General features: G+C 36.9%; 2 protein-coding genes across 2 annotated transcripts in view; one reads left to right on the top strand and one right to left on the bottom strand.

Annotated features, from left to right (window-relative positions):
• Positions 1–4210, top strand: part of Fancm (FA complementation group M) — a 59180-nt gene extending 54970 nt beyond the window's left edge. The window contains exons 22-23 of the mRNA XM_052185767.1: positions 222–513; positions 3838–4210. Coding sequence (XP_052041727.1) covers positions 222–513; positions 3838–4012 — 467 coding nt within the window. The 3' untranslated portion in view covers positions 4013–4210. The remainder of the gene's footprint in view (positions 1–221; positions 514–3837) is intronic.
• Positions 4211–6277: 2067 nt separating this feature from the next.
• Mis18bp1 (MIS18 binding protein 1) overlaps positions 6278–18382 on the bottom strand; it is a 56133-nt gene continuing 44028 nt past the window's right edge. Inside the window, exons 11-16 of the mRNA XM_052185766.1 lie at positions 16236–16408; positions 14521–14681; positions 12314–12462; positions 10390–10489; positions 7741–7795; positions 6278–7156 (exon numbers count right to left, since the gene is read on the bottom strand). Coding sequence (XP_052041726.1) covers positions 7062–7156; positions 7741–7795; positions 10390–10489; positions 12314–12462; positions 14521–14681; positions 16236–16408 — 733 coding nt within the window. The 3' untranslated portion in view covers positions 6278–7061. The remainder of the gene's footprint in view (positions 7157–7740; positions 7796–10389; positions 10490–12313; positions 12463–14520; positions 14682–16235; positions 16409–18382) is intronic.

Here is an 18382-nt window from a genome sequence, read left to right as displayed (position 1 = left end):
ACAATTTAATATCAACTAAGTCAGTATCGAGTGACCTTTTTTTGTAAGTTAATTTCAGATCAGATATTGGAGAATCAATTTAAAGCTTAATTGTAGCTTCTCATTAGTAAAAGGTACCACTCACTAACTTAGTGATGGGATGCTAAAATTCTGTAATAAAAGTATATCAACTATTCTCCCTGATTTAAACTTTTCATTTTCCCTGAATATGAAAATTTTAGGGGACATATCAAAAATGTTTAGAAGAACGAAGTGCTATGACAGTTTGCTGACTGCCTTAGTTGGGGCTGGAATCCGAATCCTTTTCAGCTCTGGACAAGAAGAAACTGCAGATTTACTAAAGGAGCTGTCATTGGTGGAACAAAGAAAGAATGTTGGTATTCATATTCCCACAGTGCTAAGCACTCGTCAGTGTGAAGCGCTTCCATTCTATTTAAGTATTCCAAATATAAGTTATATAACGGCCTTAAACATGTGTCACCAGTTCTCATCTGTGAAAAAGATGGCTAACAGGTGTGTCTATTTTACTAGTATTTTTAATGGTTACTATTTTTTTAAATTGCATTTGTGTGTGTGTGTATGTATGTATGTATGTATGTTTTTCTGCGTGCGCATGCATCTCTCTGCCTACCACAGCGTACATATCAAAGTCAAAGAACAGTTTTAAGCAGATGGTCCTCTCCTACCATGTGAATCCTGAGGGAATCCTAAGTGATCAGGATCTGCAGCAGACACATTTACCTATCTTGATGATAAAAAATGAAAGTGCCTTTATTTATGACTAATTTCTCCTTTCTTTATGCTTATCCAGAGTTGCTGAGAATGTGATCTTGGAATTCCCACTGGCACCTCACTATTTTTACATCACTTACCCCTCACCCCCTTGCCTCTCCCAGCTATCTTCCCTCAAGCTTATCCCAGGCCCTTCCCAGATAGCCTTCCTATTTATTGTTACACACATAGATGTATGTAAAGACAACCTGCTGAACTGTTTTTCTCTGTATATTGTTGCACGGCTGACTAGTCTATACTGGATAAATGAGAGGACGGGTTGCTAGTGAAGGCAGATTCTTCCTCCCAGGAGTCATTAGTTACCTGTAGTTCTTTGTGAATGGACCCTGGGAAGAATTTCCCCTTGCACATTAGCATGTCCATTGATCCCGTCTTGTTCAAGTCTGGCTTAGGTGTAGTCATTTCTGTCTCATCTTTATCCTTACACTGGTCCAGCTTCTCACCTTGTCTTGCTTTGTCCTGTCCATGCTCCTAGTGCCAGACTTCCTGTGGAGCTTGGTTTTCATTTCAGGTTGGTTTGTCTTCACTGTTTTTGTTATTGCTTTTCTTATGTCCCTCTTTTGTATTTTCCATTACTTTATCTGATTCAGCTGTTTATGTTGCAAATGAGTTTAGTCTTTGAACATGTTTATGGTCCTTTTTTAGAGTTCTGTCTGGGATCTTATCTAACACACTCTTACTAGATGCCATTATTGTATATCTAGAAATTCCTGGAGTTGTCTTGATTTTGTGTTTATTCCTCCATGTGTATGCATTTGTTATTCTTTCCTTGTTTTATCATATATACTATGTCCGTGTAATGAGTGTGAAAATCTTGTCTTAAAGATTAAAAATCTATCTAATTTCTCTGGTTGCTAATAAAGTTGGTATCTCTGCTTTTAATTAAAATACAATTGTGTCATTCCCCCCCACCCTTTCCTTCCTGTCCCTGTCACCTTGTTCCTCTCACTCTCACATTGATGGCCTCTAGTTTATTGCACATACACAAAGGTATATAAATATAACTTTCTGAGTCTGTATTACTTATGAGTATGATTTCAGGCTGACCACTGGAATCAACTAATTGGGGCCCATTCCTGGAAAAGAGTAATTGTCCCTCTCATTAGTTGCCCTATAGTTCTTTGTCTGTGGGTATGGCCCTGAGAGATTTCCTACCTCCCATGTTAGTATGTCTGTTGGTATTTACTTCTTTAGGTATTGTTTAAGTCACCATGGGTGTAGCTTCCCTGTCATTTCTAGAAGACAGAATCTCAGATTTCCTGATCCTCTGGCTCTTGTTATCTTTTCGTCCTACTTTCTTGAGCCTTTCATGCAGAAATTGTATTGTAGCTGTATCCACTTTGTCTGGGGACCATAAAATCAGTTAATCTCTGCATTTTGACCTGTTGTGGTTTTCTGTAATGATCTCCATCTGCTGCAAAGAGCTTTAAAATATACATTATATATATATATAAAATGTATATTTTGTCAGGAGCCTTCATAGGAGAAATTAAAGCCTACAAAGATTAAAATTAATTTATCCTGGGCTTTGCCAACCAGAGCAAATCTGTCATAGATTTTAATCCAAGGCAGACTTAGCTCAGGAAGATCAACTGCTAGTTATTAGCTTTTATGATAGCTCCTGACAGTATGTATATATATATATATAAATAAATATATGTGTATATATGTATGTGTGTATTTATGCATGTATGCATGCTTTGCCCCCATGTGTGTCAAATCCCCAGGTGGTACTCAAGTAACAGCTGAACCACCATTGATGCTGAGAATTGAACCTAGTTCCTCTAGAAGAGTAGCCAGTACTCTCAACTACCTCCCCATTCCCCAAAAGAAGCTTCTTTGTTGAGGACTAAGAGGTACAAGGCTGTGGGTATAAGGCTAAGTTTTAGAATATGATTAGGAATTGGGCTTTTCTAGTAAAGTCATGAGTTAGATCTCCTCTAAGATCTAGGACCTAATAAGTAGCCACAATTGGTTGACTAGGGTCATAGATCAGGCATGATTTCTCTCCTGTAGAGTGGGCAGTTAAACTGAGTGCCACTAACTATTGCACCTTTGTAGATAACCTTGCCGTGCTAGTCCACTATGGTCCATAGACATCAAGTCTAGGTAAAGAGCTATTGTCTGGTACTATGATGTTGAGCTAGGAGAGGAGCTTTCAGTTCAGATCCTACTTGAATCTTCTGAGGTCTGGGTCCTAAATGTGTGTGGTCTTCAGCATTAGGGGCTTGCTTATCGTTAACGTCTGAGAGGCCTGAAGGGTCATATCAATAGCTTCTATTGTTATAAGACTCATCTTCCCCTAACTACTCAAAAGGAGGCTTCTTTTAGTCTATGGCTCTTATGGGAAGCATTGTCATCCACAGTGGCATAACATCATTTAAGCTATATTTATAATGTATTTACATGTACTATATGTCATCTTAGGTAAATATAAAGATAGAATAATTCTAGAAAGCTTTTTGCAAACACATTCAATTTAGGTTCCCTTTTCCCAGGTGGCTCTAAATTTTGTGAAGTTGACAGCAAAAACTAACCCACATACCTTCTCAGAAGTATCAAGCCCCAGTCACCTAAGGACTTTCTCCAAAGTCCCTACCTTTTAAGGTCCAGTCTTCCAATACTGCCAATCTCAGCTTCAGGGCCCTTTCCCTTTGAGAAAAATTTCAGAGATGTTTATTCCAGTGCAGATCTGAAGTTTTAAGCTTTTGTAGATGACCTAAACAGCCCCATTATATAGCCTTGGAACTATGTAGACCGTGCTTTCTCCAAACTGCTTTCCAAAGGCTAGGATTGCAGGAGTGCACTACCACGCCCAGTATATTGTTGAAGGTTTAAACAAAACAAGTTTCCATGATGTTGTGCTAATGCTATTAACTACTTGTGTAGAGGATGAGGAAGTTTTCAGTGTGTGCTGGTAACTGAATGAAGCATCCTACCTGCTAGGCAAGTGCTCTACCACTGAGTTACATCTCTATCATGAGCCATGATAAAAAAATAATAGTAATTTCATAAAAACTAAGCTCATTGTCTCTTTGTTTTCAGTTCCCCTGAAGAAATCTCCACATGTGCAAAAGTAACTCATCAAAAGGCTGAAGAGATCCATAAGTATATTCACTATCTATTTGATGTGCAAATGTTACCAAATGATCTTAACCAGGAAAGACAGAAATCTGATACATGCTTAACACTTGGAGTTGCTATGAAGGAACTCTCATAATGCTAATGTACTTCAATAATCATTGTAGTTTTTGATTAGTAGTTTAAAATATGTAAATATTTTATCTCTTAATGATCTTTATATTGTATATACCTTTTTATTTATAGACTATATAATTTATTTTTAAAAGGAAACCTTTGATGTTCCATAATCATTCTGATTAGACTGTGAAACAAATTTTTATTGAATAAATCAAGGCTGTGTGAAGTGTTTGGTTCAGAGTGGTTTATGCATCTAAGAAAGTAAGCCAAAGGGCTGGGAGATGTTGAGCTGCCTAAGTGTTTGTTGTACAAGCCTGAAGCCTAAGTTCATCCCTGTGCTGGTTACTCTTATGTCAACTCACTTACCTGAAAGGAGGGAACCTTGATTGAGAAAAGACCTACTGTAAGTAACTATTGATGGGAGTGGACCCAGCCCATTGTTGGTAGTGCTATCCCTGGGCTGGTGATCCTGGGTTCTATAAGAAAGCAAGGTTTGCAAGTCATATGAAGTAGGCCAGTAAGCCTACTTCAATGGCCTCTATATCAGCTTCTGCCTCTAAGCCCTGCTTGAACTCCTGTCTTCACTTCCTCCAATGAAGAGACTATGATCTGGAAGTATAAGCTAAATAAACCCTTTCCTCTAGGACTTGATTTTTGGTGTTTCATTGCAGCAATAGAAACCCTAAGACAATTCCCAATACCCATGTAAAAGCCAATACAGTGATGGAATCATAGAGCTGGGGACTTAAGAAAATGGAGGATATCAATATGGTAAAATTGGTGAGCTCCAGGTTCCACGGAAAACTTTGCCTCAAAAAGATGTGGTGGCCACACAAATAATAAACTCCTGGAATACCAGCACATTGTAGGCCAAGGCAGTAGGCACATGATTTTGAGGCTAGCCTTTGCTACAAACAAGAACCTGTTTCAAAAGAACATAAAAGCAAGATGGAATATTTTCAACAATTAAGTACTATGATCTATGATTGGCAAAGTTTTATCATTTTAAGTGTACTAAGTCTAGGACCTGAAGACGGTTCAGAGGTTAAAAGTACACACTACTCATGTATGTCTAACATTCCCATCAGGAAGCTTAACTGCCTAACTCAAACTTAGTAATGCGGTTTTGTCTTGGCTTCATTACCACCACTACCACCACCCGGACCCCTTCCTCTTTCATTTCCAGCCTCACTTTCAAGTAACCCAGTTCATCCATGGCTGCTGGGCAGCTACATGAAACAAGCTTGTTCATATTCACACTGGCAGATTTAGAAACACTACCCAGAAACAAACATTTTTTTTTTTTAACAAAAAGTACTCAATTCTAAATTTTGGTCATCTGTGATAATTTTAAAACCTGACCTACTACATGTCACCGATCTCTTAATCTTTTGTTCAAAACTATGTTATAGCCAGAGAAAAAAGTATTCAAATCTACTGGCTGGTGTGCAATAGCAATTACTTCTCAGATCCAAAATCATATATTCTATTTCTATTTAGTTTTTTTAAAAAAATAACATATGCTAGTTGTAAAGGAAATTTAATGTCTTCTAAAAGATCACCTATAACCCTCAACCAGCACAGCATATTGATAACTCATTTTATTCTGTTTAGGGTGACTCTAAGACAACCTTTATTTTGTTCTACAGCTAGCAATAACTGTTTGAGAATTGAACCTGATACTTTCAGCATCTAACAGCTACCTCCAGCTTCCGCCCTCCACTTGTTAAGAACTTCATTGTTTTTTGTATTTTAAAAACACTTATTCATGTTTTTCTTTGTGATTATGTATGTGTGTCTGTGTGCACATTTAGTCCAGTACCTGTGACAGCCAGAGAGTACTCAATCTCCTAGAGCTGGAATTACAGGTAATTGTGTAAAAACATAGATGCTGGGCACCAAGTTCATGTCCTCTATAAGAACAATTTTGTTTTTTTGAGACAGGGTCTTAGTAAATTGCCCAGGTTGGCCCAAAACTTGAAGTTCCTCCTGCCTCCATTTTCTGAGTAGCTGTATTAATTACATGACTGAAACACCAAGCCTAGAAACTGGCTTAATTAAAAAGCCCACTCTATATAGTGAGCTCCAGGGCAGCCCAGCTACAAAGTAAAACCCTGACCTGGGGAGAAGAGAGACAGAGACTTTAGTATCTGGCAAATAGGAATGAATGAGTTATTTTTTCAATATATGTTCCAGTGTGTTTTTGGGAAACAAATTCAGAAGCAGTAACAAAATGCATTATTTTCAAAAAAAAAAAAAAAAAAAAAACCAACAAACCCAGAAGTAAATACTTCACAAATTTACATTTTTATTTGAGCAGTCTAACTGGATGCAAAGGGTAGATGAATACATACTATAGCCACAGGACAAATAACTTATGCCAATACGTTATAACAATGGCAGGATGAAAGTTACCTTTTAAAGCTGTCAGAAGGGAGACCCTGTTCATTATGGCAGCACCATTCCTATAAATGGAGCTATCAACTATATCTGGCAGAGCTGCAGAAGACAGCAGAACACGTCCTCTGGTTCCTTTTATGTATAAAATAATACAGAAATGAACTAGACAGAGGCCTCACAGACAGATCCATGTATAGTAAAAAATTTAAGAAAAACTATCAGAAGAAAAAGTGTGTAAAACAGAAAACCATGTAAAACAGTTTGAATGACATAATTTAAACAGAGAAGGAGCTCTGACTTGTATTACCAGGCTGCATGATTCTAAAAGATTTCAGTCTAGTATCCGCCAGTCTACACTCCAGCCCCTTACCTCTCCTCTTTTAAGGGCTTTTAAATTTTTATTTAAAAATCTACTTGAGACATGATTACTAAAGTAAACAGACTTGGATATTCAAGAGACTAAGCTTTATATACTTTAATATTACAAACAAAATTTACAAATGCATACACAGGCAAAATAGATGTAAGTTGTAATTCTGAGGAATGCTCTATAAGGTGTTTTACCTTGCATACAAACATAAGACATCTTTGGGAAACAAATCTGCATTCCCTTATTACAAAGAAGTTTATTCTGCTTGATGGTAAAATTCCTGCAAATCATCTTACTATCAGTCAGAATTGGAAAAGTAATAATCTTTCTCTTCTTCATCTGATTCTGTATCATCAATGAAATACTTTGCAATATCAGTGTTTTCACCTAAACCTGTAAAGAAAAAAATTAATGAAAAGGATTAATAAATTTCAAGGTGTACTGGCTAGTTTTGTGTGTCCACTTGACACAGGCTGGAGTTATCACAGAGAAAGGAGCTTCAGTTGGGGAAGTGCTTCCATGAGATCCAGCTGTGGGGCATTTTCTCAATTAGTGATCAAGTGGGGAGGGCCCTTTGTGGGTGGTATCACCTTTGGGCTGGTGCTCTTGGGTTCTATAAGAGAGCAGGCTGAGTAAGTCAGGGGAAGCAAGCCAGTAAGAAACATCCCTCTATGGCCTCTGCATCAGCTCCTGCTTCCAACCCTGCTTGAGTTCCAGTCCTGACTTCCTTTAGTGATGAATTGCAACGTGGAAGTGTAAGCTCAATAAACCCTTTCCTCCCCAACTTGTTTCTTGGTCATGATGTTTATGCAGGATTAGAAACTCTGACTAAGACACAAGGCATTTTAGCAGAACTGAAAACAACTCCAAGAAACTAAACGGTAGGCTTGTCTACTTGAGAACCAGTTAGATTTAATACCATCAAATAGAAATCATATTATAATGGAATTAAGCTACAAAATAAAGAAATACAATACCTTTTTTAAACAGAGCTTTTCGAGTTGGTGTTGGAGATGAGAGATCAGTTTCAACCTATAAAACAGTGCATGTTAATAGCAGAGTTTTATCTCCTGTGATACCTCATAGATGAAATCAAGTATGTTTTCTCCCATAACTTTAAACATGGGCCTGTTATATCACTTTTAGTCACTAAAGCAAACAAATTCTTGAGTTTATCCAGAACAGAATCCATAATTTAATGTTGCTTTCCACTGTTGGCAAACATTTATATATAAGAAAATATTATAAACTAATGCTATATAAGGCAAAGAATATCTACAACCTATAAAAGTTGCCCAAATGTACTCAGTGCTTACTTAGCATCTTAGTTTAAATGCTTTCTTGTTACCTCTGTGTGATGAGAAAATCAAATGCTACATCATTTCCTCCTCTAACTACTCAGTCACAAGCCCTTGTCATTATCCAAATCTGCATAGATTAGAAAAGTCTAGTCATTTGATTAGTGTAATGAGGCTGGTACTGCTTATTAGACTGTAAAATGAGTACTTTACACAAAGGTCTCTACTCTTCAAGTAAGTGTGGTGGCTCAGACCTTTAATGCTAGGACTTGGGAGGCAGAAGCAGGCAGATCTTGAGTTCAAGGCCAGGTACTCTATCTCAAAAACAAACTATCTCAAAAGACTAGCTATCTCAAAAACAAACAGGATGGAAGGAAAAGAGGGAGGGAAGATAGATGGGGGCTTCTAATAGAAAGGTCCCTAAAATATATGAAAAATCTACCTCTTCTCATTTAGTAGAGAAAAATCAAGTGTATTAATTTCTGTTCTGATCCATGGTCCATGCACGGATCAACAGGGTGAATATCACTTAGTGATGATTAGAAATACAAATCTCTCAAGTCTACTTCATCATAAAATCTTAAGAACCTCAATTAATTTCAACGAACATTTGAATTCAGGAAACAATGACTTTGGGTACTTTCTGAATGTAAGTATCCAAAAATTACAAAAAAGCCAAAAAAAAAAAAAAAAAAAGCCAAAAAGTGGACTAGAAGTCTAATCTTGGATTGCTATTCCAAGGCTTTCCTACCAATGTTAATTTTAGGTCTTTTGCAAGAACTGGTTTGATTCTCATTAAGGCATATGAAAATGGAAAAAACAAAATCTGAAGATCACTGAGAAGCAATCTGCTATTTCCCTCCTGAAACAGATTTCTTCTTAAGAAATAAGCCACTAGATTCAATTTAAACCAAGGCTTTCAGTGAAATATTCACTATTTCTTGTGGCTAAGCTCATGAGGATGATTATGATTATATACTTTCAATCTAAGAAGAATCTGACTTAAGCGAATTTGTAGTATAAAGATTTCAGAGAAAAGAGGAGATGGTCATGTCTTGTCTGAAGAATCACTTCCATAAGTCATTCACCTACATAAGTTATTCTTCAAGATTACCTACTTTGAAAAAAATCTTAAGTGAGTTACCTTTCTTATAATCTAAATACTTGGTTACTTACTACTGAAATGTCCAGAAAGTTAAAGTTTAAAGTAGAAAACTAAAAATTTAAAAGACAATACAAAGGACTAAGAGCTAAATAAATAAATAGGTCATGAATTTGAAAAGGGGCAAGTAGGTAGAAAACGTTTGGAGGGAAGAACAAGAATGGGAAAATAATGTAATTATATTATACTCTCAAAAAAGAAAAGAATTTTCAAAAAGACTTGTTTTTTGAGACTGCAGACTCCTGTAGCGCTAATTGAACTTCATCTCCTCACCCTGCCCCTCCAACTCTTAAGTGCTGGGGTTACCGGTCTGTGCCATTAGAGTCCGACTGAAGTGTCTGTTTCTGAGCTAGTCCTAGGTTTGGATCTGGGGTCTATGGGATACCAGACAAGTGCTCTTTTGCCCAGGCTTTATTCATTATTAAGGAAATCTTCAATCAAAGTTTTCCTGTGTTTGGATTTTAAATACTAAATGTTAAAACAAAAATTGAGTCATTAATTCTAAAAGAACTGAAACTGTCCCAAAGCTATAAAAGATTGGATGAAATCCTTATTCTTTAAAAGCCATTAATCAGCTACAGTGTACTTACATATAATAAATAAATCTTAAAAAAAAAAAAACTGCTTAAAAAAAGGGCTGGTGAGATGGCTCAGCGGTTAAAAGCACCGATTGTTCTTCTGAAGGTTCTGAGTTCAAATACCAGCACCCACATGGTGGCTCACAACCATCCGTAATGAGATCTGACGCCCTCTTCTGGTGTGTCTGAGGACAGTTACAGTGTACTTACATATAATAATAAATAAATCTTTAAAAAATAAAAAAATAAACCTGCTTAAAAAAAAAAGCCATTAATCAATTAGTGTGGAACCAGTTGTTGAGTAAGTACAATATTTTTATATATTGCTTAAAATGTCCCTTCTGGTCTGGTCTTTCCCTATCAGTTTTCAGATGAGAATTTTCACCATTCTAGTCTTGTTTCAGTTCACTCAGTGTAGGATCTGTCATCTCGTATCTACAGTGCTTATATCACTGGTAGCCTTATATTAGAATTAGATGAGGTTCTAAGTTCCTGGATGGCAGAGATGGTTATCAAACTTATAATTATTAGTTTATTAAGCATTATAACTGTTCTACATAGTGTAGGATAAATAATAAACATACTTACTGTTTTTTTCCTAATGTTGCCCCAGACAAGGCTACCATTACACTTGCCATATTTTTTAGCATTTTTTTGCATGTGGTAAACATATTTATCACAATCATTCCTGTATGAATATAAAATAATACCAAGATGTCAAATCAACATTATCATAATTCTTCCTATATGTTAAACAGCAATTAATAAAAGTCTAAAAATTTTCTTAACTTTACTCAAAAAAGACTATTCTAGGAAATGATGTTTTGCTCATCGGTCACTATCCTATTGTGGTTGCTTGAAGAAGAATGGAAAGCTTGGTCATCAGGGGTGACATTTCATGAGAAAGGATAGGAGGTATGACCTTGTTGGAGGAAGTATGTGACTGGGGGTGGGTTTTGAGGTTTTAAAAGACCAAGCTAAGCCCAGGGTCTTTCACTGTTGCCTGCTGATCTAGATATAAAACTCAAGCCACTTCTCCAGCATCATGTCTGCCTGCAAGCCAGCATGCTCCTGCATTTATTAATGAACTAATAAACACCTGAAACAGTAAGTGAGCCCCAATTAACTGCTTTCTTTTGTAAGAGTTGTTGAAGTTATAGTGTCTCTTCACAGCGAAAGAGCAATAACTAAGATACCATCTAGGTTTATTCTTAAACCTGCTCACTTCCCATCTTTACTATTTTTGTTGTTCACTTTCATTAATTGAAAACAAATGTCACAGTTGATCTTTTAGACTATGCCTGGTATAAAAACTATCAATTTACATCTTCCAATTATATCAAGTTCCAATATAACTTAGCCAGTCTTTTATTTCTATATATTTGTGTTCCTTGTTTGATTATATATTAAGATATATAACTTAATCACAAACATTGTTGTACAAATAAATAGACCCACAGCTGCTAATACTTTGCTTAGAGAATGATGGGTCTACCCAGATTAGCACCCTGTAGATCAACTTTCCAAGTGACTGTTTTGTATAGCACAAGTTTTTCACGTTATAATAGTTTTCAAATTATCATAAGAACTAGCCCTATACATATCCCTTTTCAGTTTTTGAGACAGTATCTTACTATGTAGTCCTGGCTGTCCCCAAACTCAATGATCTGTCTGTCTTGATTCCAAAGTGCTGGAATTAAAGGCATGCTCAGCAAACTAACTTCTAGTTTCTTTGAACACTATGCTACAAAAGTAAGATTCCTGGGTCAAAGTTCATGGTTATAGTAATAGATGCCAACAAATTGCAGCTACACAGATAATACTAATTTAGTTTTTTTCCTAACATGTTGTAAAAAAAAGTTACTGTTTCACTGTTAATTTGCAGTAATGTTAAATATATTAAAGGGAACATTTTTATATTATGTTATATTCCTTTTACAAAGATTTTACAGTATCAGTTTGAATTATGTGTGCATGTGGGAGTTGGGGTGGGGGTTATGCACATGTGCATTGCTCATGGAGGCCAGGAGAGGAAGCCAGCATTGCTTGATCTGGGTGCTAGGATCCTAACTCAAGTTCTTTGTAAGAGCACTAAGCATTCTTGCCCATAGAGAAATTTCCCCATACCGAGCAGAACAGTCTTTTCTCTGATCATCTAAATACTGTAGACAGTGATTGGTGGCAGATAAAACATAATATTAAATCTTTTCATTAATGATTTACGGGTTTTGCCTTTGAGTTAGAAAGACTGTTAACTAACAGTATAGTACCACAAAGGACCATTATATATGATTGTAGTTGAAATTTTTTTGAAAATTTTCAACTAAAATTATTCTACTTCCAATATTACACATTGAGATAACCCATAACTTACTGAAACTAACCATGCTTAATTTTTAGGACCTATTTATTCTTCAATTTTTAAATTGATAACTTTCCCTTGATGCTTTTAAGTTTATCATTTCACAAAATGTTTCAATGTTCTTAAATATAACATCACATTCACATTTACCTTTTTATAGAGGCTAGCATACCAGGACTGACATGCTGACACTGCGGAGTATAGCTTCTCAATGGCGAAGTAACTGGTGATGGAGATGCTGGATTCTTGTCCATATCTAGCAGAATATCATCATCTTGACTGTACTGAAAACTTGGCAACTAGAAAACAAATATTTTCACCAAGTTCTCAAAATTTTCTCACCATAAAATAACTTTGTGGGTTAGATTGTTTTCCTCTATATTTTTTTCAAGTTTTATAATTAAAACTAATAGGATAGTCACTACAAAAACAATTTTCTCTTCTACAAAATAAAGACAATTACACCAATTTCTAAAGGCTATGGAGAACAGAGGTAGTCAAGTATGTTTGTTCTAAGCTTGTTAAAAGCTTTTAGTCCTTATGATCCATATACTCCCAATTATTCAAGTCTGTTACTACAGTATGAAGGCTGTAATATACAATGTGTAAGCATTATATAGTTATGCTCCACTAAAACTTTGTTTATAAAAACAGGTGGAAGGGCCACCAAGATGGCACAGGCAGTAAAGGTTCTTATGTGAAGCTGGGTGACAAGTACCCAGGAAAAGTTTAAGCTCACTGAGAAGTGGTGGAGACAGAACCTAGGGCCTTGCACATGTAATCACTAAGAAATATCCTATACTAGTGGGTTTTGTGTGTCAACTTGACACAAGCTGAAGTTATTTCAGAGAAAGGAGACTCCCTTGAGGAAATGCCTCCATAAGATCCAGCTATAAGGCATTTTTTCAATTAGTGCTCAAGAGTGGGAGGGCCCCTTGTGGGTGTTACCATCCCTGGGCAGGTAGTCCTGCGTTCTATAAGAAAGCAAGCTGAGTAAGCCAGAGAAAGAAAGCCAGTAAGTAACATCCCTCCATAGCCTCTGCATCAGCTCCTGCTTCCTGACCTGCTTGAGTTCCTTTTCTCATTTACACTTCTCATGTAGAAGTGTAAGCTCAATAAACCCTTTCCTCCCCAACTTGCTTCTTCATCACGATGTTTGTGCAGAAATACAAACCCTGAGTAAGACACATCCCTAGCTTTACACGTTGGTTTTAGATCTGCAATTGTTTAATTTCTTCAGTTTTGGGGACTCCTTCTACATATAAAATCAGCACTCATCCCATCTAGTATTTTCAGTTCTTTATGTGAATTATGTTAACTTTATATTTGTTGCAAGATATGTGGTTACACTGTGAACCCTGATATTGTGTTGTTTACTGGACGGAAAAGCCTGTGTCTAGTTATGGTACGGCTCTGCCATAGCACACCTTTAATCCAGTCTTTCTGCTTATTGTAGACAGGGTTAAATAATGTCAACCATAGGTAAAGAGGCTGGGCAGACAACCAGTTGTCAGGGGAGTGAACACAGGGAGTAAGAGGAAGTCAGGAGGACAGAGATACACACGAAGAAGGGAGGGAAACTCAAGAGATACACACGAAGAAGGGAGGGAAACTCAATTTGAAGGGTTTTTAAAAAGGCAAGGAGGAGGAGAACTGCTTTTTCCTTTTGGAACATTCACAGAGGAAGAAAGTCAGCAGAGCTTGAGTTGTTATTAGTAAAATCCAACATCTGAGATTCTGTTAGAAATAGCATGTATCACACAGATCCCAAAGCGCACGCAAAGGCATCACTTATTCCATGGGAAACGTTGAAGCTATCAGAACTGAACTACCTGTCTCCTGTAGGGCACTGACTAGAGGCTGCAGCAACAGTGGCGCTGCTGGCCTAGTTGGCTTCGTGAGGAAGATATCTGTGAGCACAAGGAATGGAAGTGGCCAGCCTGGTCTACAGAGTGAGTTCCAGGACAGCCAGGGCTACAGAGGGAAACCCTGTCTCGAAAAAAACAAAATAAAACAAAACAAGGAATGGAAGTACAGAGGCCTCTGCCCCCTAGAGCTGTATGCATTCCAACTGTGGCCACTGAACGTTCAGCTTATAAAAGTCTAGGCTTTCAAAGTACACCTGGATACCAGTTGCTTTGCTTATTTTTGTGAAAGAAAAGTGATGTCATATATCTCCTAATGTCCTTGGCCCACCGCTTCAGTTGACTAGAAACTGATAAGAATGGCACATTATCAGCAGATCTCTTCATATTTTTTGTTCATGTCTGTAAAGAGTACAGATCCTGGACTTTCTTACTAGTGATATACACTAACAATATATAAGAATGGAGAATTCATGCATTCAGCAATCTTACCCTAATTCTATTTTTCTGCAAGGGTGTTTCAGTGAAAAAATCATCATGGTTGTCTTTTGGCAAGTGTTCCAGATAATCCCTCATTTGTCGTTTCCTTTTAAGAGTTCCCACTCTGGCAGTTATCTTAATAGTCTTCTTGTCATCAGCACTATCTTCCTCACCTAAGAATCAATAAAACATTTTGATAATGATTTTGTCATTTATGTTACCTGCTTTATAAAAATAAAAGCCTCTCAAGTTTTCTACAGAACAAATAAAATTTTAAATATATTTTCAAAGCTTTATTTCGTTTTATGTGTATGTTGCCTACATGAACTGATATGTGCCACATGCCTTAGTGCTGTTGAAGGTTAAGAGAGTACTAGATTTTCTGAAACTGGTATTATGGATGGTGTGAGCCACTATGTGAGTTACTGGGAACCAAACATGGATCCTCTGCAAAAATAACAAGTGCTCTTCACCACCTAAGCATCTCTCCAGTCCCACTCTCATTTTTTTCAAAACTTGTTTTGTCCAAAGAATGACTTAGGTCCCATGTATCTCCCTATACAGACCAAGGGTGGCCAGCAAGTTGACTCAGCAGGTAGAGGCACCCTTCTCCAAGCCTGACAACCTGAGTTCAGTAGCTGAGACCTGCATGGTGGAAGAGAACCAACTCCCAAAAGATGTCCTCTGACCTCCATTTTTATGTCTTGGCACATACATACCAGGAAGCACACGAGTATACACATACACAAATAAAAGCTAATAAAATTTTAGATTAAAAAAAAAAAGGAGAAAAGCAGGAGCTAACCTCCCATCTAAAACTTTCATTCCTGAGGCCAAACCCCCAACAGAGCTCACTAGGCACAGCTCAGCCAAAAAACGTGGTGACTTTATGAACATGGCCTTGACACAGGCCTGTTGTCCTTTAATAAACATGGCCTTGACACAGGCCTGTTGTCCCTCAATGAACATGGCCTTGACACAGGCCTGTTGTCCCTCAATGAACATGGCCTTAACACAGGCCTGTGGTCCCTCAAGCTTAGTCTGGACAAGAAAGTGAGAGCTTTACCCTCAAACAAATAAGTAAATGCCAGAAGGTGCCCTGAGCGTGATAGCATACACATCACAAATAATTCTTCCTATATTGGGATGGATGCTATATTAGCTCATGTGATTCCTAGAGCACACACAAAAGGTTATCTGTGCCCATTGGGATTCACAGAGACCAATCTATGAACCAGAGAGTCTGCATGGGATGGACTTAGGCCCTCTGAACATATATAACAGTTGTGCAGCTGGGTCTTCATGTGGGATTCCTAAAGCAGGAACAGGGCTGTCTCTGACTACACTGTCGCCTTTGGATCCATCTCCCCTAACTAGGTTGCCTTGTCTAGCCTCAGTAAAAGATGTGCCTAGTCTTAGTGCAACTTGACCCAAGGCTGGTTGATATCCTTTGGTGGTGGCGGTGGTGGTGGTGGTGGTGGTGGTGGTGGTGGTGGTGGGGAATCAAACAACCATTTCACAAGGGTTACATATCAGCTATCTTGCATATCAGATATTTACATTAGAATTCAAAACAGTATCAAAATTACAGTTATGAGAAGTACCAACAAAGAATAATTACATAGTTGGGAGTCACCACACATGAGGAACTTATTAAAGAGTCACAGCATTAGGAAGGTTGGAAACTACTGCACTAAGCACTCTGAGAAAACAATAATAAAATTTACCATTTTGGACCTTGAAATTGGCTTGCTTTCTCTTAGAGACATGTTTTCGGGATCCTCTGCCTTGGGGTTCTTCTGTGTATTTCTTCTGGCATTCATCAGCAGTTCGAGAACCTACTGCCATAGCCACATCTGACCAGAAGCCAGGTTTGTGCTTTGGAAGAGATGTAAAAGCACTACAGCAGACCAAAACCAGGTAAGAACAAGAAATTTAAGTCAATTAAAATAATCTGAGAACATACTGAGTCAGTGATATTTACTAAGCTGAAGGATATTTTTTAAAGCAAAAAATTCTAGGTAACTATTGAGAAAAGATACTAATCTCTCTATATTCTGTAATGTTAGTATTACAATATAATAAACTATGAAAATATAACAGTATAAATGCCTAGTAAAATGCTTTCAAACTATTTCTATTAAATATGAACATTTTTCTAATATTTTAAAATTTTTTCAAAGTTCAACTTGTCAATGATTTGATCTCTGAGTTAACTCCGGCATATATTAATTTCTATATATTGTCAATCAAGTATTACTTGTACTAAATCTACAAGAAGATAAACTCCTAGTTCTTCCATAGTTTTATGATTAGGTGTGAATGGGCATGATCAATGCATGACACGCGTATAAATAGAAATATCACAGGGAAATCCTTTAATATATACAATTAACATTTTAAAACTACTTATAATAAAAATGAAGCTGGGCATGGTGACATAAATCTGTGATCCCTGCACTACAGAAAGTTGAGGCAAGAGATAAAAAGTTAAAATTTAAGGGCAGAAATACTAACTCAAAAACTAACAAAAGCATAAACGTGAGGTGGTTCTAATTCAACCTATAAATGAAACTAACTCTTCACTTGCAAATCACTGTTTTAAAGCCTACCATACTATTTCCACCTCCCCCATACTCCAACAGGTTACATTGTAGTTAAGGTGACATTTCACTAGATAACTAATTCAGCAGTTACCATAAAATGGCACAGATGGAAGTAAGATAGTCCTTATCTCATATACTTAAGACAGAAGTGTTTCAAGATCTAGCCAGAACATGAAATTAACTCATGTTTCATATACATCTTCACACACACAGACCAAGGTAATTCCAGAGGTTTGTTTCTTTGATAGCTTGGAAGCGTGCTACTATTAAGCCACACCAACCTCTTGAAGATAATTTTATATAGTCTTTTTAATGTACCTTATGTTCTGTGATCCACTGTCACAGGAGGTTAAAGATGGATTTTCCACAGCTGTTATTTGTTAGGACAAAGACTTTTAGATTTTGGAGCTTTTGGAGCTTTGGGGTTTTCAGATAAAGGATAATTAACTAATATGACAATGGCACTTCAACTTTATCAAGTTCCCTAGTACTGTACAATACCATTGGCAAATCTGTGACTGTCTAAAAGAACTATTTTTCATTAAAAAAATAATTCTTAATTAAGTCAGTAATAACTATCTTCCAAGTTATTCCACGTAAATAATGAGGCAAATTTAACATATAACCACAGCCATTAAGATCCCTGCTCTAACTTATGGTGATATTCTGACTGACATTAGTCCCAGCCATGGGAAAGACTCATGAGCTCTTTCCTTAACCTTCGATATCCAATTCATTCCAGGCTCCTTTCAAGATTTCTCAATTTTCTAGATGAAACATACATTGAATCCTTGGCCCACTTTTGATCCCTTTCATCTCTTAATTCCTATATTATCTAAAGTAGGTCAGACTGTGCTTATAGTTTCATAAATACACATTCTTATAAACTTGTTACAGTGATTACTGTATTACTAAACACCTGCCTTCTCAGGGATAAACACAATAAAAATTACAAAGCTTTTGAAGATTTAAATTCGCTAAGTATGACTGGGCAGTAATTTACATCTTTCAGATGCTCATCCATTGACTATAAGGCAAGGACTAGAATAGGCTTTATTCACAAAAAAACAAATATATCTAATGGAGTTAGAACAGGTGATAAGAAATAGTTGCAGTGAAGTGATAGATAAAAATGGTCTTCATCTGGGTTTTAGGTATGTCTAAACCCTAAGATATGCTGCGATAATAGCCCTTGCGGGATCATAAGTGAACTAGATTACAAAGAAAGAAAAGCAAGAACTGAGAATTAGAATGGACAGACTTATGTT

Source organism: Apodemus sylvaticus, chromosome 6 (assembly GCF_947179515.1).
Source record: "Apodemus sylvaticus chromosome 6, mApoSyl1.1, whole genome shotgun sequence".
Taxonomy (NCBI): domain Eukaryota; kingdom Metazoa; phylum Chordata; class Mammalia; order Rodentia; family Muridae; genus Apodemus; species Apodemus sylvaticus.
This window is presented reverse-complemented; position numbering and strand designations above follow the sequence as displayed.